Source organism: Salmo trutta, chromosome 12 (genome assembly GCF_901001165.1).
Source record: "Salmo trutta chromosome 12, fSalTru1.1, whole genome shotgun sequence".
NCBI lineage: Eukaryota > Metazoa > Chordata > Actinopteri > Salmoniformes > Salmonidae > Salmo > Salmo trutta.
The window spans coordinates 7,373,041-7,394,393 of record NC_042968.1 but is presented as its reverse complement, the minus strand read 5'-3'; the positions used below and the strand labels follow the sequence as shown (position 1 = coordinate 7,394,393).

The 21,353-nt window shown below is 44.0% G+C and overlaps 1 protein-coding gene across 1 annotated transcript in view; it reads left to right on the top strand.

Annotated features, from left to right (window-relative positions):
- nav2a (neuron navigator 2a) overlaps window positions 1-21,353 on the top strand; it is a gene marked incomplete in the record, with an annotated part of 129,193 nt that overhangs the window by 39,226 nt on the left and 68,614 nt on the right. Inside the window, 5 exon segments of the mRNA XM_029766917.1 lie at window positions 148-200; window positions 12,615-12,687; window positions 12,913-13,165; window positions 13,416-13,472; window positions 15,689-15,816. Coding sequence (XP_029622777.1) covers window positions 148-200; window positions 12,615-12,687; window positions 12,913-13,165; window positions 13,416-13,472; window positions 15,689-15,816 — 564 coding nt within the window.

Genomic DNA, 21,353 nt, shown 5'->3' with positions numbered 1-21,353 from the left:
CTCTGTGACCCTCTCTGTCTCCCTCTCTGTCTCCCTCTCTGTCTCCCTCTCTGTCTCCCTCTCTGTCTCCCTCTCTGTCTCCCTCTCTGTCTTCCTCCCTCTCTCTCTCTCTCTCTCTCTCTCTCTCTTTCTCTCTCGTGTCTTTAGCCAATGAGAAGATTGAAGACATCAATGGCTGCCCTAAGAGTCGTTCTCAGATGGTGAGTGACCTTCCTAGGGTTTCCTTCTATTGGTTTGTGTGTTTGGCAGTATAACGTTATAATCCTTGTGGTGGTGTGAGTGTGTGTGTGTGTGTGTGTGTTTGCTTGTATGTATGGGTGAGTGTGTGAAGTAAAAGTTGCTTTTGATGTCTTGGCTCACCACAGTAGAGTGCTTGTGTGTTTGCTCATACGTGCGCGTGGACTTGTGCGGGTATATGCTGTGCATACGTGCATGGCCTTATTTAAGCAGGACATTTAGAATTTAGCTCTGTCTCAGAAGACATTTGTCCAATTTAATGGGTATGGATATTACTCTTGTTATTTTTACATATGTGGCTTTGCGGTCAGTTTTTGTAAAACATCTGGCCTATAGACAGGCCATTGGCTCTCACTTTAAAGATCCAGAGGCTGAGGTTTGGAGTCTGGAAGAGAACCAAGCTTGCTTCATCACATTGATACTAGAAATAATATCCATATTTATGTTATCTAGGGGACAAAATCCAGACAGAGAATTCAAATTACAATGACAATAAAAGCATTAGCAGGGATGGCGATGTTGTAATGGCTGTGGCTACAGTATAAGGATACCTTTTTGGAGAGGGCTTTGGCAAGCATACTCTTTTCCCAGGCTAAGGCTTCGTTCTACTGTATATTCATTTCTGTGTTTATTGTTTGTTGTGGCAGTTTAACATTACAACCCATGAAAGGGAAATTTTTATTTAGATTTGGATAACATTTTGATTAACCACATGACAATGATTTTGAGATATGAAGACGTTATTATAAATTAAATTAAACTGTTCCACGAAAATGTGCATATAAAAACCATAACTGCCACGCAGATCAGTAGAAATGGTAAGATAAATTGGCATTCCACATGAGAAAGTTTGCCGATCTGCAAAAGCCAGCAGGAGTAGGAGAATGGTTGGTTCAGGTTAGTTTTTTTCTTCTGGTTATCTAGATCCCTGGCTCCCTCTTGAGTCATTTGTGTGTTATTTCATCAAACGGTAAGCTTAATGCATCAAACAAGTGCAATGCATATAGTTGATTTTATAAAAACACATAGGGTGTCTATATATGGAAAAATACACCTTTAACCTGTCTTGGGTATGTGGGACGTGACCGTCCCACCTGCGGGACACACTATTCAACAGCCAGTGAAATAGCAGGGCGGCAAATTCAAAACAACCAAAATCTCATAATTCAAATTTCTCACAAGTATTATACACCATTTTATAGATAAGACTCTCGTTAATCCAACCACATTGTCCGATTTCAAAAAGGCTTTACGGCGAAAGCAAAACATTAGATTATGTTAGGACACCACCTAAACAAGAAAAGCCACACAGCCATTTTCCAAGCAAGAAGAGGCGTCACAAAAACCAGAAATACAGCTAAAATTAAGCACTAACCTTTGATGATCTTCATCAGATGGCACTCATAGGACTTCATGTTACACAATACATGTATGTTTTGCTCGATAAAGTTCATATTTATATCCAAAAACCCCATTTTACATTGGCCCGTAATGTTCAGAAATGTTTTTCCTTCAAAAACTTCCGGTGAATGAGCACATCAATTTATAGAAATACTCATCATAAAAGTTGATAAAATATTAAACTGTTATTCAAAGAATTATAGATAAACATCTCCTTAATGCAACCGCTGTGACAGATTTCAAAAATGCTTCACGGGGAAACCACACTTTGCAATAATCTGAGTACGGCGCTCAGAAAACAACAGCAGGCAATACTGATACCCACCATTTTGGAGTCATCTAAAGTCATAAATAGCATTATAAATATTCACTTACCTTTGATGATCTTCATCAGAATGCACTCCAAGGAATCCTAGGTCCACAATAACTGTTGTTTTGTTGGATAAAGTCCATAATTTATGTACAAATACCTCCTTGTTGTTTGCGCGTTCAGTAAGCTACTCCAAATGTAGGAAGCGCGCCGAAAATTTCACGACGAAAGTCAAAAAAAAGTTATATTTACGTTCGTAGAAACATGTCAAACGATGTATAGCATCAATCTTTAGGGCCTTTTTAACATATAACTTCAATAATATTCCAACCGGACGATTCCAATGTCTTGAAAAATGTAATGGAACACAGCTACCCCTCACGTGAACGCGCGCCAATGAACTCATATCCTTTCCTGAGTCAACAACTTCCAACTTCCTTTGTTCGCTTACTGTTCACCATAGAAGCCTCAAACAACTTTCTAAAGACTGTTGACATCTAGTGGAAGCCTTAGGAAGTGCAAAATGAACCCTAAGTCACTGTGTGTTAGATAGGCAATCACTTGAAAAAACTACAGCCTCAGATTTCCCACTTCCTGGTTGGATTTTTCTCTGGGTTTTGCCTGCCATATGAGTTCTGTTATACTCACAGACATCATTCAAACAGTTTTAGAAACCTCAGAGTGTTTTCTATCCAAATCTACTAATAATATGCATATCCTACCTTCTGAGTCTGTGTAGCAGGCAGTTTAATTTGGGCACGCCTTTCATCCGGACGTCAAAATACTGCCCCCTACCCTAGAGAAGTTAAAAATGAAGACCAATCGATTGGTCGAAGAACGACTTTCGGTCTACCAAGATTTGTTTTGCCGGTGACAGCACAAAATTTAGAGTACTCACATCTTAGCTAGAACCGAGCAGAAGGCAGAAGTTGCTATCTGTTGTAATGATACAAATCAGATTTTTTTTTTCACTGCACTTGACACACTCCAAACAATAAACACATTTTAGTGTTAGACATTTTGTCAGTGCTTATACATTTTCCTGCTAAATCATTTTACATTTGTACATTTCATGTACTCGTATTCAATCATACTGGTTGTGATTTCTGTGTTTTTTGTGTTTTTTTACTGCAATGGGAAAACAGCCGGTATCCCTCCTCTGAATGTGGAGTGTCGTAAATTGGCCAGTGTGCCAGTTAAAGGCAAATTTTGGCTGCTAGCCAGACCCCCCCCCCAAAAGCACACACACACACACACACACACACACACAGGAATCAGTCAGTCAGCCGATCCTCTCAAGTGTTCCGTCTCTCTGTGTCTCCACTATCAATTAGCCGGGTCCCATTAGAGGTTGATTATGCCCTCCAGTCGCCAGTAATTGAGACGTTCCAGGCTGCCTCTTGTCTCTGTAGTCGCTCTCTGGTCTCTGTTCCTCTCTGGTCTCTGTTCCTCTCTGTGTCTTTGTTCTGCACAGTGATTTAGAACCTTCTCTAAAACCTCTCTTTAGCCTACCTCTGACTCCCACTGTTAGCATTTTACAGCGAGAGGTGGACGAGACGGTGGGCTGACGCTGTGTTTTTAAGTGTGTGTGTGTTTCTCTGTTTGGCCTGAGCTGAGAGATATTTGATGGGGGTGCATGTATTTGTGTGTCACAACTGTGTGTCGTGTGTTGTGGCAGCTTGCGTGTGTGAGCTCTTCAGCTGAAATGGAAGCACTCGAGCAATGCTGGAGGCAGGCGCAAACTGTCATTATGCACATGTCTGCTGCTTTGTGCATTTTAATTCAGAGTGAAAACACACACACACTTTCCCTGTTAGCCGGCCACTCAACACCCAGGACCTACTGAGAGCTCCATTAATGACACTTGACTTGATTGCTGTGGTAAAGCTGCATTCAAAACACTGAAATGCTGCTGGCAATTAACAACTCTACACTTAACCTCTTGTTTTAAACCAGCAAACATGTGACCAAGCTTAGGACATATAATGGAGTGATATAGTGCCTTTTTATCATCATCTTGCTAATTTTCATGTTCATTCTTGTTGCATTTCTCTGTGTTTCAGATGAGTGGGGAATAGGATGGCACATTTTGGGGAATATTCAGAGGTGGAAACTTTCCGTGGGAATTAACGGGAATATATGGGAATTAATGGGAATATATTGGAATTAACGGTAATTAATTAATATTAATACTATTTCAATTTTGATGATTTTGCATTGTATATATTTACCATATCATATGGAGACAGAAACATAAACCTTTTACCTTATCATAAGTAGACATAATTGCAAATGATTAAATCCTTTCAATAGAAATAAAATAATAATAATTTAGTTATGAATTGAACTTTAATTAAATGAGTTGACTCTTCACATGGGATGATTTCACTGAACAACAAAAGAAAGGGAATACTGAATGATCCCCAATGACCCATTGCATCTCCCAAAAACGTTTTCAACAAACATCTGTAAAATGATAGTCTAGAAACTAAAGCTTTGGTTGTCTTCCTCTCAGGCTTCCATGTCTTATCCCTGGACCTCCTTAATGTCCACCTCTTGAACATCAGACTCTGAGGCCTCATCTTCACTGTCACTTTCCAACCTTGTTGAGGATGGCTCCTTGTCAGGCTCAAAAAGACTCAAATTTGCACAGATGGCCACCAATTTTTCAACCCTTGTATTGGTCAGCCTGTTGCGTGCTTTGGTGTGTATGTTCCCAAACAAGGACCTCTTGCGCTCTGAGGCGGCTGATGTTGGTGGGATTTGGAGGATGATGGAGGCAACAGGGGAAAGAGCCTCAGATCCACAAAGTCCCTTCCACCAGGTGGCTGATGAGATATGTTGGCATGACTGACATTTTGCATCTCCATCCCAAAGCCCTTGCTTGGAAGTGCCAAGAACCTTGCCCTCATCCAGGCCAAGGTGGCGAGACACGGTAGAGATGACACCATAGGCCTTGTCTGCACCAGACAGGATGCTCTTGCCAGCATGCTTGGGGTCCAACATGTACGCTGTGGCGTGTATGGGCTTCAGGCAGAAGTCTTCATGCTTTTTTTATGTATTTCAGAACTGCAGTTTTCTCTGCTTGGAGCAACAGTGAAGTGGGCAGGGCGGTACAGATTTATTCTCTTACATCTGCAAGCAGAGTCTGAACACCAGACAGGATGGCATTGTGTCCCTCAATCCGTGCAATGGCTACTGCTATAGGTTTTTCAGGCTGCTTACCACTCACTCCCAAAATACATCATCCAGGAGGATCCTCATGATGGGGCTGTCCATATCGGCAGTCTGTGGTATGGCCATTTTTTGGAGAGACTCGTTCCCCTCCAGGAGACTGTCAAACATGATGACAACACCACCCCAACGGGTGTTGCTGGGCAGCTTCAATGTGGTGCTCTTATTCTTCTCACTTTGCTTGGTGAGGTAGATTGCTGCTGTAACTTGATGACCCTTCACATACCTAACCATTTCCTTGGCTCTCTTGTAGAGTGTATCCATTGTTTTCAGTGCCGTTATGTCCTTGGGGAGCAGATTCAATGCATGAGCAGCACAGCCAATGGGTGTGATGTGAGGGTAGGACTCCTCCACTTCAGACCAAGCAGCCTTCATGTTCACAGCATTGTCTGTCACCAGTGCAAATACCTTCTGTGGTCCAAGGTCATTGATGACTGCCTTCAGCTCATCTGCAATGTAGAGACCGGTGTGTCTGTTGTCCCTTGTGTCTGTGCTCTTGTAGAATACTGGTTGAGGGGTGGAGATTATATAGTTAATTATTCCTTGCCCACAAACATTCGGCCACCCATCAGAGATGATTGCAATACAGTCTGCTTTCTCTATGATTTGCTTGACCTTCAGTTGAACTCTTCATCTAGCAAATGAGTAGATAAAGCATGACTGGTTGGAGGGGTGTATGCTGGGCGAAGAACATTCAGAAATCTCTTCCAATACACATTGCCTGTAAACATCACAGGTGAACCAGTTGCATACACAGCTCGAGCAAGACATTCATCAGCATTTCTCTGACTACGTTCCTCCATTGAGTAAAAAAAACTTCTGATTCCAGGAGGACGATGAGCTGTTGCTATCAATAAAGTGTCGGATTCATCATTTTCACCTCGAGTAGAGGTAGAGGGACTTTTGTCAGAGGTTTGTTGTTGTGAGCGCTGAGGGAACTTTATGCACTTGGCCAGATGATTATGCATCTTTGTTGCATTCTTCACATATGATTTGGCACAGTATTTGCACATGTACACAGCTTTTCCTTCTACATTAGCTGCAGTGAAATGTCTCCACACATCAGATAGTGCCCGTGGCATGTTCCTGTAAAGATTATTTAAAAAATGAGTAAAAAAAAACAAAGACAATTCCATGTAGATAAATAGTTAAGCAGTTAGATTAAACAACTCCTTTGTAAGATACATGTTTAAAATGAAACATGTATGGAAACATGTCAGGACCATTGCCGGAGATGAGAAGCAGGTACGGGGAGTCAATATTTAATAATGAACAGACATGAAACAAGACAGGAACAGCGTCAGCACACGGGTATACAAGGACATATGACAAGCAATGCTGAAGCGGGGAACAGAGCGGGGGAACAGACTAATATAGGGGAGTTAATTACAGAGGTGATTGAGTCCAGGTGAGTCCAATAATTGCTGATGCGCGTGACGGGGGGAAGGCAGGTGTGTGTAATGATGGTGGCAGGAGTGCGTAATGCTGGGGAGCCTGGCGCTCGATGGAAGGAGTGCGTAATGCTGGGGAGCCTGGCGCTCGATGGCAGGAGTGCGTAATGCTGGGGAGCCTGGCGCTCGATGGAAGGAGTGCGTAATGCTGGGGAGCCTGGCGCTCGATGGAAGGAGTGCGTAATGCTGGGGAGCCTGGCGCTCGATGGCAGGAGTGCGTAATGCTGGGGAGCCTGGCGCTCGATGGCAGGAGTGCGTAATGCTGGGGAGCCTGGCGCTCGATGGAAGGAGTGCGTAATGCTGGGGAGCCTGGCGTTCGATGGAAGGAGTGCGTAATGCTGGGGAGCCTGGCGCTCGATGGCAGGAGTGCGTAATGCTGGGGAGCCTGGCGCTCGATGGCAGGAGTGCGTAATGCTGGGGAGCCTGGTGCTCGATGGAAGGAGTGCGTAATGCTGGGGAGCCTGGCGCTCGATGGAAGGAGTGCGTAATGCTGGGGAGCCTGGCCTTCGATGGCAGGAGTGCATAATGCTGGGGAGCCTGGCGCTCGATGGAAGGAGTGCGTAATGCTGGGGAGCCTGGCGCTCGATGGAAGGAGTGCGTAATGCTGGGGAGCCTGGCGCTCGATGGAAGGAGTGCGTAATGCTGGGGAGCCTGGCGGCCCTCGAGCGCCAGGGAGGGAAGAGCGGGAGCAGGCATAACAGAAACAGGTGAATTTACACTCCTCAGTTAGCAGGCTCAAGCAAGCTAAAACCCACATGGTAGCAAAAACTAACTAGCAGAAATTGTTAACAAGTTAGAAATTATTTAAACACACTTTTCTGTAGGCTACTATTTACTAGTTAACAAAAAATCATGTATATCATATAAAATATATTCACCCCACCCAGTACTGTAATCAAAACTTACCAGAAAGCATGTAGTCCTTGGCTCAGACAGTGTAGTAGTGTGGGTTCAATAGCATCTCATTAGTGTGCAAGATCTTGTGAATCAGCTGTACATGTGATGGAAGAATGCACTGCACGTGATGGAAGAATGCACTGTGCATGCAGAGGGTTGCAATTCCATTGAATTGGGGATAGTTTAACCAAAATATACCACAAGACCTAGAATTGCCTTATGTGTATCCCACAAAAAAGGTTCACTGTTATAAGCTAACTTTTTTGATGAATTTAAGCAAAATTCACAAAATACCTGGGCTTAACCTCCGACCCTATGCAACCCTAGTGGAGAATAGTTGTTTTTACAGCTGTCAGATCCTACAACTGTGCCCCTCACACACACACACACACACACACACACACACACACACACACACACACACACACACTCTACTGCTAGTCCCTCCCAGTCTCATACCCTTGCCACCCAGGAAGTAACCATAGCTTTCGCAGTGACATGCTCTCATTGGGGTAGTGTTGACACAGAGGTGCTAAAACCACAGGACGCTCCCTCTACTGCACCCCCCTCACATACCCCTGAAGTGCTTTAGGTCTGTCAGAGGCCTACCTCTTACTGTGGAGGGATACATTAGTGTCACACTCAAAGTCACACACACTGCTCTGTTGTTCAGGTAGATTTATTGGTGTGTATTGTTTAATTGCAGTGTGTGTCCTGTTTCTGGGTCACAATGTTTTATTTCCAACTTTCTGTTTCGCCCTCAGTTCGGCTCTAGTTCGGAGAGCTCTGTTTCTCTCTCCTCTACTAGGAACAAACATTACTACTAGCTCCATACAGGTAGAAACCAGTTTAGACCCGTCTTCCCAGTAAGCCTCTCTGAATGGGGATGATGAAAACAAAGCCTTAGGAGGCTTCATAAGCCCTCGGAGAACGTCAAATGGAGTTTCCTCCATTACATCAAGGCGTTGTCAGGTCTAAACTTCAACCTGTGTTTCACCTTCAGGTGCCACTCAAAGCCATGACAGCTGGAAGTCTGCCGAAACACGTGCATGCTGTTATATACAGCGTCAGGCTATCGTGACTGGCATTCCTTCCGTGTCCCAACGGTTCAGTACTAAGGCCTTGGTCATTCATAGATTATGTGACTAATATATTTACATATTATATGATCATATAGATTGCATTGATTGGTAATGTGAGTCGCCACAGGTGAATAGGGGAAGCAGGATACCACTAGCAGGATACTGTCTGAAGTTAATGTGTAATCAGGTGTGTGACAGCTAGGGGAAAAACTGCTTCAGGCCGTGTGTGTGTGTGTGTGTGTGTGTGTGTGTGTGTGTGTGTGTGTGTGTGTGTGTGTGTGTGTGTGTGTGTGTGTGTGTGTGTGTGTGTGTGTGTGTGTGTGTGTGTGTGTGTGTGTGTGTGTGTGATACCCACCTGTATCAGCTGGTCAAACTCCATGTAATCAAATGCAAGTGCAGCGCAATCACAGGTGCCGTGCCCGCATAGTGTTGCTAGGCAACCCCGTATGGAGGAGTGTCAGCTGTTTGACCACGAGGTAATAGGCTGGAGCCACTGCTCCGGGCATCCCCTCGCTCCTCCTCACCTTCTTATCTGCGGGTAGAGAATAGGATCGATCTCATTTCTTGTCGCTCTGTGTCCTCCGCTGCATCTAGACTGCACTCAGCCGATTGTTCCACTGTAAAGCACTGTAGTATTGGTGTTCTAGTTTTGTTGTTGTTGTGTGTTGAGTTACGTACCAGCTTTCAAAGGAGGTAGTTGTGTAACACTATCAAACTGTTTCGTTGAATTAAACGGGGGAGGTACAGTATGTTAAAGTTGTGTTATGCGTTGTGTTGACCGACGACAGGGTTGTTGACTCTCCAAAGCCATAAATGTGCGGGTATTGTAAAGAGAGAGCGGTATTTACGGGGTCAGTGTTATCTTGGTTCAGAGGTCGAAGAAACCTCAGTGAAACTGTCTGAGAGAGTGAAAGGCGGGAGCAGAGACACACACGCCAACTCAAGTCACGCCACAAGACAGGACTCCTTAAGACATTAACACAGCATCCGGTGAGGGGACGTCCACACACACACACACACACACACACACACACACACACACACACACACACACACACACACACACACACACACACAAACAATAGATTCTCTGTGATGTAAGAAAGTGTTTGTTGAAAGGGCAGTTGCAGGGCCGGCCCTACTGTGCTGCTAGCTGGCTGAGACCCAGCATGTGATGACAGCCTTAGAGAGAGGTGTGTGTGTGTGTGTGTGTCTGAGAGAGAGCCATAGTACAGTAGAGCAGTGGTTAGTGTGATACTGTATTTGCTGTGATCAAGCCTTCAAGACAGGCTCAGAGAACTTGCTAGGTAAGTGGGAACTCTATGGAAATATTGCAGTAGAATTGTATCTCGGTTTTGGAAGTTGTATTTCGCTATTACGACCGTTGTTATTCTGTAATGGTAATTTTAAGGCAGTGCAATTTCGCATTATTGTTGATCTAATATAATGATCTAATTATTGTCGCTGTCTAGGTGGTCATATAACTGAATGGTCCAGTTTAAATGGGGGGGATTGCAAGTTATTCAGTTGCAGTGTAATTTGAGTACTACTTGTGTCCAGTGTTCAGTCTACCTGCAGGGTTAGACGATCTGTTGCCATGACACGTCTCATGTCTAGTGTGTGTTCTTGGTGTATAGGGTGGAGAGGGAGAGACTTATATACTCCCATCGCGTTCCGTTTGTTGTCCCCGTGACGTCAAAGCTAGGCACAGCACCTATTGACTCAGTGGCGTTATTACGTTCTAATGAATAACCAGACTGTATTTGCTCAAGGTTTATTAATCATGCACATTGTTGATGAGAAGAGCACTGTCTGATCAGAATAGAGGAGATAAAGGGAGTGGAGATATCGGAAGAGAGGACAGGAGAGGATGAGGGGAAGATAGGAGTGGAAAAGTGGCAGATAGGCAGTTGTGTTTGAAGTAGAGAACTCATTGTCAGAGCACTTTTTTACCCATTTTTCTCCCCAATGTCGTGGTATCCAATTGGTAGTTACAGTCTTGTCCCATCACTGCAACTCCTGTACGGACTCGGGAGAGGCAAAGGTCGAGAGCCGTGCGTCCTCCGAAACACAACCCAACCAAGCTGCATTGCGTCTTGACACACTGCCCGCTTAACCCGGAAGCCAGCCGCACCAATGTGTCGGAGGAAACACTGTACACCTGGCGACCGTGTCAGCATGCGTGCGCCCGGCCCGCCACAGGAGTCGCTAGAGCGTGATGGGACAAGGACAATCCCTCAAGGCCAAACTGCGCCACTCGGGAGGCCCTAATTTGATTTTCTATTCCAACAGTTTGACTTCTCACTTTTCCGCACTACACTGGAATTGCCAAAGTTTAAATTCTGAATCGATCCCCTGTTTGAATGAAGATGAAATGTGTTTTCTAAAGTTTGCGCACCATGTGCTCTCTCAGCGGGTGTTTTTATTTAGCCAGAAGAATCTTTATTTTTACCTCCTCAGTACCAGGGGTATTTGGGTCAGGGGTATATCAGAGAAGGGGTCAGGGAAGTATTTTAGTAGTGTTGACGTGTGTGTGCGTGCGCGCGCGTGTGTGTGTGTGGGTGCGGGTATATCACAGGGAAGATGGTGACATTTAAGAGGAGGGGTATCTCAGTCAAGCTGTGGGGTATTTTAGTAGGGTCTGAGGGGTATTTCAGGGTGGCTCGCGGGTAGTTCAGTGAAGCGATGGTGGCATATGGGTCTGTGGTATTTAAAAATACAGGGGGTATTTTAGTGAGTGGGGGATATTTGAACTTTGTAGCGAGCAGAGCCTGGTCTAAATTTCTTCTGGTTCTCAGTCTGTGTGCTCCCTGACCTCCCAGCATGTGTCGCCATATGACAGCTGTTCTGGGGTCAGCGGCTCACTGACCTGGAGTCTGCTTCTGATTCGTCGTATGACATCACTGAAATATCTGATGTAGAATCGGAGGGCTACTGCAGAAGGATGATATTGATATTAATGTATTGAATAGGTGGTGTTCTTTTAGTTTGTTTTCTATAACGTACGACGTCTTATTTTTCTAAATTGAACCTCTGCAGTCTGCTCAGTCGAAACCCATTTCACACTGATAGAATGTCGTTGGGTTCGCCTCTATTTCAGTAAGCTGTTTATGTCGGTCTGCTGGTAGCGTTGCGTGCGCACAGTTTGCAGAGACAACGTGCGACCTTGTTTTCAAGGTGCTTTGAAGTAAGCGCTTTGGTGCAAAATGTAAGGCTGCGGTGTATTGCTCGGGCGGGTGCTAGCTAATACCGATGGGGGAGAGGAATTGCGCCTAGGTGCGTAGCATGAGACGGATTCCGTTTCAATGAGGTTCCCTTGATTGAACAGTCGAGTATTGTCTCAATGGCCGCTCCTCAACAGCATATGAACAGTGAAAATGGCTGCTGCTCTGGCATATGAATCAATTGTTATATTGCTCAGTCCCTCCCCTGTTTGTTCACCTGGACCTGACCGTTGGCAACCCTTGAACTCTCCTTTTTTTAAATTATTATTGATGATGTCATTCGATTACTGTTTTATTTTGTTCACCTGGGGTCGACATTTGCGGCCAAAGGGCTGTATCGAAGTAGGGTCACATGGCCCTGAGCAAATTCTGTCGACCAATCACGTCACCTCGCTGTTGATTGTTGACAGCTCAGCACAGCTGGGTCGGTATGGTTGCATTGGCTGGTATCTTGGTAACAGGGTCAAAGTAGAATGCTTTGTCATCGTAGGTACTCCAGTGGAGGTGTATGTCTGGCTTATTTGAATACTGCTTTGACTAGGCTATGTCGTTTAACAATCTCCTCGCCTTGCTCAGGTCGGCACTCTGTGATGTCAATCCCTGTAAACATGTCCCTTAAACCCTAAGGCTGGTGATGTGTTTGTGATTGCTATTTTTGAGTAGGCTGCTGATAACTGCTTATGCGTTGCTGACTGTGTGATGAGTTTAGTTCAATCTGAATGTAAATTCAGAAGCACCCGTTGTAAGTTCTCTCTGTCTCTCTCTCTTCCCCCTCCAGATTGAGAACATTGATGCCTGCCTCAGTTTCCTGGCAGCCAAAGGAGTCAACATACAGGACCTGTCTGCAGAAGGTAAACGCTCACCAGTCACACACACACCTGCTGAGACTACACTGACTGACTGTAGTGGCTAGAATATTGTGTAGTGAGCTTGTAACTTTCCTCTCTGTATCTCATCTCTCTAACTCTCTCTCTCTTTCTCTCTCTCTCTACTTCTTTCTACCTCTTCATCTCATTCTCTTTTTCTCTCTCTCTCTCCCTGTCTATTTACCTCTCTCCCCTGCTGTCCTTACACAGAGATCCGGAATGGGAATCTGAAGGCCATTCTGGGGCTCTTCTTCAGCCTGTCTCGCTACAAGCAGCAGCAGGCCCACCGCCAGTACTCCCAGCCCCACCTTAACCCCCAGCCCCAGAGCCCTCAACCTCCCCTGAGCCAGCAGACCAGCGCCCCTGCCCAGCTCAGCAGCCACCCTGTCCCCTCTACGCATGAGACTCCGGTCCCCACAGCACAAGCAGCCCAGAAAACAGCACAGGCCGAGATGCAGTCCAGGTAAGCCTGTTGGATCACCGCTACACTGATGCATTCTGGAAGATGTAGTTCATAATACTTCGCATTTTAAAACGTCTTCCCTCTTTCGCTCTTTGCTGACGTCATCAGTGTTCAATTGACCATCTCTGTCTTTTTTCCTCTCTCTTTCCAGTTGTCTTAGCTCCAGTCTTCTGTAAATGTCAAATGAGCCTTTCTGTCTCTCCCGTCCTCCATATCGCTCTCCTTCTCTGTCGTTCTCTCTCTCCTCTAGGGATGGGTCTCAGAGTAAACTGCTCAAGTTTTCCCTCTGTCAGAAAAAGTCCTCGAGGTCAGCTCTTTTTCCTCTCCCTCTTTCTCTCTTCTTTGTGGTCATGCATCTTCCTCCTCCACTCCTCCTCGTCTTCTAATTCTCCCCCTTTCCTCACTATTTCCAGAGTAGGTAGAAGTTGCCCGTAACAACTGATACAGGGTCAGATTACTTTCGACGTGTAATAGTTATGGTTGCTATAGAGGTGTTATTAAAATGATCCTAGATCTGTGGTAAGGGCAACTTCTACCATTAACTACTATTCTACTCTGCATGAGTTTTGAAGAGAGTGGACTCCGGGCTCCATTTTGGAAAGTCCTGTTTGACTCTGGCATCACGCCTCATTTGGCATGTCTGCTTAATGGGGTGTGAGGGACCTTTAGATGACCCCTGTGTGTTTGTGTGTGTGTGTGTGCCTGCCTGCGTGTGATGTGCATGTGTGTGCGCGCACACAAGAATGTGAGAGAGCACTTCTCATGAGAGAGCGTCTCACTGTGAGTATGACCTTAATAATTAACTGAGATGGAGGAGTGGATGGCTTGAATTTGGTTGTATGTGACGATAACGGATTGGATAGGCCACTACTACTATTCTACTACTACTGTACTGTGTACTGTGAGATAATGTTTATTCAGCGATGTCACACTCTTTATATGTTCATCTGGGCCCATATTCGTAAATTGTCTCAAAGTAGTACTGAACTAGGATCAGTTTAGCCTTTTATATCATTATTAAAAAGAAGGACCTAGTCCGAGAGTAACACTCCTACTCTGAGAGGTTTTATGAATAATGGGCAAAAACTTTGTTTTACAAGCATGTCACTGTTCTCTACACCAAATGACTGCATTAAATGAAGTGAAATTGAGGATGTGTTGTTGCGTGCTGCCTAAACCCAACATAGCAGGCGTTAAAAGATGCCCTGAACGGAGTCCCCACGTCCGTTTTTCAGGGGAAACAGAAGTTAGGTTGAAAATGCTGTATACCTAAAAAAACGTAAACATCCGCTTTTTGCCTGCCCAGCGGAGAGTGCATGCTGTCCATCTCTGGTAGTTTTGCACCTGCTCCTAGTCTAATTGACCTAAAACAAAACAATGCGGTAGCGCCGCCCTCTGGTCAGCATGTGTAACTGCAGGTTAATAATTCAGCTGGGCATAAGTACATTCAATATCTGGAATGGTGTTTTTCTCCTTTTCAGATTGTAATGCGTTTCTCCTCCACTGCTTTTCCTTTTAATCTTTATGCTTCATTATCTTTCTTTCTCGGCTTGAATGAAAACTGTCTTGATGTGCAGCCAGGGGGGAGCATAGGTGACATTAGGATCATTTCATGATTACGATTTCATGTGGCCACATCCTGAATGAGAACAGACAGAACACTTTTCATCAGTGAATTGTAAACAGTGTATATCATGAATAGGCTAGCAGTGAAGCCTGTGGCTTAATATCTCACTCAGAATTAAATCATGTCTTACATTTTGCAGCTCAGTTGGTTGAGCGTGGTTCTTGTAATGCCAGAATATTTATTTTGATTCCTGGGATCACTCGTACGTAAAATGCATGCATTGCAAGTAAGTTGACGTTAAGTCCCTTTAGATAAAAGGTGTCTGCTAAATGGATATATATTTTTTTAAATGTTATAGTAGAAAGCTTGTTTATACACTAATAACATTTTCAGTGTGTTCATTTAAGAACGCTCATGCCAACATGGTCTTTGTTGTCGGACAGGAACATAATAATGACTTGTAGCCCAGTTTAATTCATAAGACAGTTCATTCACGGGCTAACAACAGTCTTTCTACTCACCATAATTGAAAGTCAAATGAGCTGGACCTATTCTGCTCACTAACAAAAGCCCATGCAGTCCTGCTTGGTCATGTAAAGGGAATTATTATTATTTTTTTTTAAAAGGTCACTCACTCAGTGTAGCAAGAACGAAATAAGAGTTGATGTTTTTCACCAGTAATGAACTTCCGGTCATATTTTGTTTATCAGACCAATGCCGACAGCCACAGAATTATGTTTCCTCCACCAATGTTGAATTAGCAATTTATAGGCCTATGTGAAAGATGGACCTGGCTAGAATGCTGTCTTTGACTCCTGGCTATGGCTACACAGGAGATTAGCTAATAATATGGGGTTGCAGTTGGGTGGGAAAATATTGGACGTTTAACGAACGTATTGCCTAATCCTTGCTGTTTGTACCATTGAGTGTAAACGCTCTATTGCTCTCCCGCTCAGACTTCCAGGCCCTAGTGCGAGGGTGTCCACTGCTGGCAGTGACATCACACCTCGCGGGTCGGTTGGCGCCGCCGGCAACCGGCGAAGTCAGGGCTTCACAGACAAGACCAAACCAGCCGCTTACAAAGGTACGTCTGTCCTTCGCATGCACGCGCACTCACAAACATACATACATACACTACCGGTCAAAAGTTTTAGAACACTTATTCATTCAAGGGTTTTTCTTTATTTTTACTATTTTCTACATGGTAGAATAATAGTGAAGACATCAAAACTATGAAATAACACATGTAGTAACCAAAAAAGTGTTAAACAAATTGTTAAAATAGCCACCCTTTGCCTTGATGACAGCTTTGCACACGCTTGGCATTCTCTCAACCAGCTTCATGAGGTAGTCACCTGGAATGCATTTCAATTAACAGGTGTGCCTTGTTAAAGTTAATTTGTGGAATGTATTTCCTTCTTAATGCGTTTGAGCCAATCAGTTGTGTTTTGACAAGGTAGGGGTGGTATACAGAAGATAGCCCTATTTGGTAAAAGACCAAGATCATATTATGGCAAGAACAGCTCAAATAAGCAAAGGGAAACGACAGTCTATCATTACTTTTCAAGAACTTTGAAAGTTTCTTCAAGTGCAGTCGCAAAAACCATCAAGTGCTATGACGAAGCTGGCTCTCATGAGGACCGCCACAGGAAAGGAAGACCCAGAGTTACCTCTGCTGCAGAGGATAAGTTCCTTAGAGTTTCCAGCCTCAGAAATTGCAGCCCAAATAAATGCTTCACAGAGTTCAAGTAACAGACACATCTCAAAATCAACTGTTCAGAGGAGACTGTGAATCAGGCCTTCATGATCAAATCAAATTTTATTGGTCACATACACATAGTTAGCAGATGTTAATGCTTGATTAGTGAAATGCTTGCGCTTCTATTTCCGACAGTGCAGTAATATCTAACAAGTAATCTAACAACTTCACAACAACTACCTAATACACACAAATCTAAAGGGATGGAATAAGAATATGTACATATAAATATATGGATGAGAGATGACCGAGCAGCATAGTTAAGATGCAATAGATGGTATAAAATACAGTATATACATATGAGTTGAATAATGTAAGATATGTAAACATTATTTAAAGTGACTAGTGATCCATTTATTAAAGTGGCCAATGATTTGAGTCTGTATGTAGGCAGCCGCCTCTCGGTGTTAGTGATGGCTGTTAAACAGTCTAATGGCCTTGATATACAGTTGAAGTCGGAAGTTTACATACACCTTAGCCAAATACATTTAAACTCAGTTTTTTCACAATTCCTGACATTTAATCCTAGTAAAAATTCCCTGTCTTAGGTCAGTTAGGATCACCACTTTATTTTAAGAATGTGAAATGTCAGAATAATAGTTGAAAGAATTATATCTTTCATCTTTTATTTCTTTCATCACATTCCCAGTGGGTCAGAAGTTTACATACACTCAATTAGTATTTGGTAGCATTGCCTTTAAATTGTTTAACTTGGGTCAAATGTTTCAGGTAGCCTTCCACAAGCTTCCCACAATAAGTTGGGTGAATTTTGGCCCATTCCTCCTGACAGAGCTGGTGTAAATGAGTCAAGTTTGTAGGCCTCCTTGCTCACACATGCTTTTTCAGTTTTGCCCACACATTTTCTATAGGATTGACCTCAGGGCTTTGTGATGGTCACTCCAATACCTTGACTTTGTTGTCCTTAAGCCATTTTGCCACAACTTTGAAGTATGCTTCGGGTCATTGTCCATTTGGAAGACCCATTTGCGACCAAGCTTTAACTTCCTGAATGATGTCTTGAGATGTTTCTTCAATATATCCACATAATTTTCTTTTCTCATGATGCCATCTATTTTGTGAAGCGCACTTGTCCCTCCTGCAGCAAAGCACCCCCACAACATGATGCTGCCACCCCCGTGCTTCACGGTTGGGATGGTGTTCTTCGGCTTGCAAGCCTCCCCATTTTTCCTCCAAACATAACGATGGTCATTATGGCCAAACAGTTCTGTTTTTGTTTCATCAGACCAGGGGACATTTCTCCAAAAAGTACGATCTTTGTCCCCATGTGCAGTTGCAAACCGTAGTCTGGCTTTTTTATGGCGGTTTTGGAGCAGTGGCTTCTTCTTTACTGAGCGGCCTTTCGGCTTATGTCGATATAGGACTCGTTTTACTGTGGATATAGATACTTTTGTACCTATTTTCTCCAGCATCTTTCCAAGGTCCTTTGCACCAAAGTACGTTCATCTCTAGGAGACAGAACGCGTCTCCTTCCTGAGCGGTATGACGGCTGCGTGGTCCCATGGTTTTTATACTTGCGTACTATTGTTTGTACAGATGAAAGTGGTACCTTCAGGCATTTATAAATTGCTTCCAAGGATGAACCAGACTTGTGGAGGTCTACCATTTTTTTTCTGAGGTCTTGGCTGATTTCTTTAGATTTTCCCATGATGTCAAGCAAAGAGGCACTGAGTTTGAAGGTAGGCCTTGAAATACATTCTCAGGTACACTTCCAATTGACTCAAATGACGTCAATTAGCCTATCAGAAGCTTCTAAAGCCATGACATAATTTTCTGGAATTTTCCAAGCTGTTTAAAGGCACAGTCAACTTGGTGTATGTAAACTTCTGACCCACTGGAATTGTGATACAGTAAATTATAAGTGAAATAATCTGTCTGTAAACAATTGTTGGAAAAATTACTTGTCATGCTCAAAGTAGTTGTTCTAACCGACTTGCCAAAACTATAGTTTGTTAACAAGAAATTTGTGGAGTGGTTGAAAACGAGTTCTAATTGTTTGTAAACTTCCAACTTCAACTGTAGAAGTTGTTTTTCAGTCTCTCGGTCCCAGCTTTGATGAACCTGTACTGATCTCGCCTTCTGGATGGTAGCGGGGTGGCTCGGGTGGTTGTTGTCCTTGATGATCTTTTTGGCCTTCCTGTGACATCGGGTGCTGTAAGTGTCCTGGAGGGCAGGTAGTTTGCCCCCGGTGATGCGTTGTGCAGACTGCACCACCGTCTGGAGAGCCTTGCGGTTGAAGGCAGTGCAGTTTCCGTACCAGATGTGGATACAGGCCGACAGGATGCTCTTAATTGTGTATCTGTAAAAGTTTGAGGGTTTTAGGTGACAAGCCACTTTCTTCAGCCTCCTGAGGTTGAAGAGGCGCTGTTGCGCCGCCTTCACCACTGTCTGTGTGGGTGGACCATTTCAGTTTGTCTGTGATGTGTACGCCGAGGATCTTGAAAATGTCCATCTTCTCCACTGCTGTACCGTTGATGTGGATAGGGGGGGTGCTCCCTCTGCTGTTTCCTGAAGTCCACGATCATCTCCTTTGTTTTGTTGACGTTGAGTGAGAGGTTGTTTTCCTGTAGGCTGTCTTGTCGTTGTTGGTAATCAAGCCCACTGCTGTTGTGTCATCTGCAAACTTGATGATTGAGTTGACTGCGTGGGTGAACAGGGAGTACAAGAGGGGGCTGAGCACGCACTCTTGTGGGGCCCCAGTGTTGAGGATCAGTAAAGTGGAGATGTTGTTTCCTACCTTCGCCACCTGGGGGCAGCCCGTCAGAAAGTCCAGGACCCAATTGCACAGGGTGGGGTTGAGACCCAGGGCCTCAAGCTTAATGATGAGCTTGGAGGGTACTATGGTGTTGAATTGCTGCAAAGAAACCACTACTAAAGGACACCAATAAGAAGAAAAGACTTGCTTGGGCCAAGAAACACAAGCAATGGACATTAGACCAGTGGAAATGTGTCCTTTGGTCTGGAGTCCAAATTGGAGATTTCTGGTTCCAACTGCTGTGTCTTTGTGAGACGCGGTGTGGGTGAACAGATGATCTCTGCATGTGTATTTCCCACCGTAAAGCATGGAGGAGGAGGTGTGAGGGTGTGGGGGTGCTTTGCTGGTGACACTGTCTGTGATTTATTTATAATTCAAGGCACACTTAACCAGCATGGCTACCACAGCATTCTGCCGCGATACGCCATCCCATCTGGTTTGGGCTTAGTTGGAGTATCATTTGTTTTTCAACAGGACAATGACCCAACACACCTCCAGGCTGTGTAAGGGCTATTTTATCATTTTATCCGTATGTTATTTCACAGTTTGGATGTCTTCAAAATGGTATGTCATACACTGCATTTGAGGAACAATTGTAAAGTAATTCTACTTTGAAAGTTGATCAACTTGTAAACTCACTTTTGAGAAAATCACCTTTGAATGTTTTGGTATCTTGTAAAGAGCTCTTCTTTGTCTACACCCATGCTGCATCGTTCACACACTCTTAAGCTTTAGCCCCACCCATCTTGTTTCGTTCTAGGAGCGCACACTTGACGCTCTGGCCAATGATTTGTTTACCTCTGGATAACATGAAAACAGCCTAACCAGCTCTGCTGGCAACAATTTCATTACGCTTTTTTTGCAGACGTTTACTGACAAAACCCATATTCAACGGGTGTTGTACACACGTCACGTAACGTTAGCTAACGAGCTAGCTAACGTTAGCTAGTTAAACAACAATGAACAGTGCCAACAATGCTCCAGTGCTGGGAGCTAACCAACCAGGTTCAATGTTAGCTAGCTAACATTAGGCTCTAACTAGAAAAGCAAACAGCTCTGGGAAACTAATAATATCAGCTAGGGAGCCAGCCAGCTAACATTAGCTAGCTAGCTAACAGTACACTTTATCTTGAAATGAAACCACTTTGTCAAAATTAGAAACCTGTAATATCTGAAAATGTTGCTAGCTAATGCTAGACTATCTTACCTGTATACATCATCATGCATGATGGATGTGTCTCCCTGTCAGGAATGCCATACCACGGTTGCCCTTAGTTTGAAGATGTAATCCGGAGACCGGAGTTTTCTCCATCTCTTTAGCTATCATACTCTAATTCCACTGATTTCAAAACTTGATCCTCCAGAAAGTGGAGAGCAACACTTATGCAGCTCCACTACAGGATACATTTTAAAAAAGCCGCGTTCGACAGAAGCCTTCTATATGGCAGACCAATCTGAACTCCTCTTTCGGCATGTCCAGCCCACTCATTATCTCAGCCAATCATGGCTAGCGGGAAGGTAGCCTTCTTTTTCTGTGGCTAAACCAACTAGGCTCGTAATTTAACAATTTTATTCGTATTTACAGATGGCGTACAAGTTGGTTATTAAGGCACTTGAAAGTTCACATGTTCGAGAAGGTATTTCTGGCAAAAAAATTGCATTTAGCATTTTGCTAAAAAAAACAAAAACATTTTTTTACGTTCAAACGGCTCTTTTGTGAAGTCATGACTTGCGACGTACGCCTAGTTTCCTGAATCGGGTCACAAATGCCTAAACCAGCTGTCAAGTCATTAACGCTGACAGACTGTCCTGGTCATGATGTGGATGATGATGTCTATGAGTATGGCAGCTATCCTAATCAGGCCGTTATGGTGTGGGAGGTCTTAGGAGTCCCCCTTTCTCAGAATAGACCAGGGCCTATCCACAAAGCGTCTCAGAGTACAGTAGGAGTGCTGATCTAAGATCTGTCCATATCATATTATTCATTATGATCTAAAAGGCTAAACTGATTCTAGATCAGCTCTCCTACTTTGAGACGCTTGGGGATACAGGTCCCTGAGTACAGACACCCTCTCCCACCCACAATGCA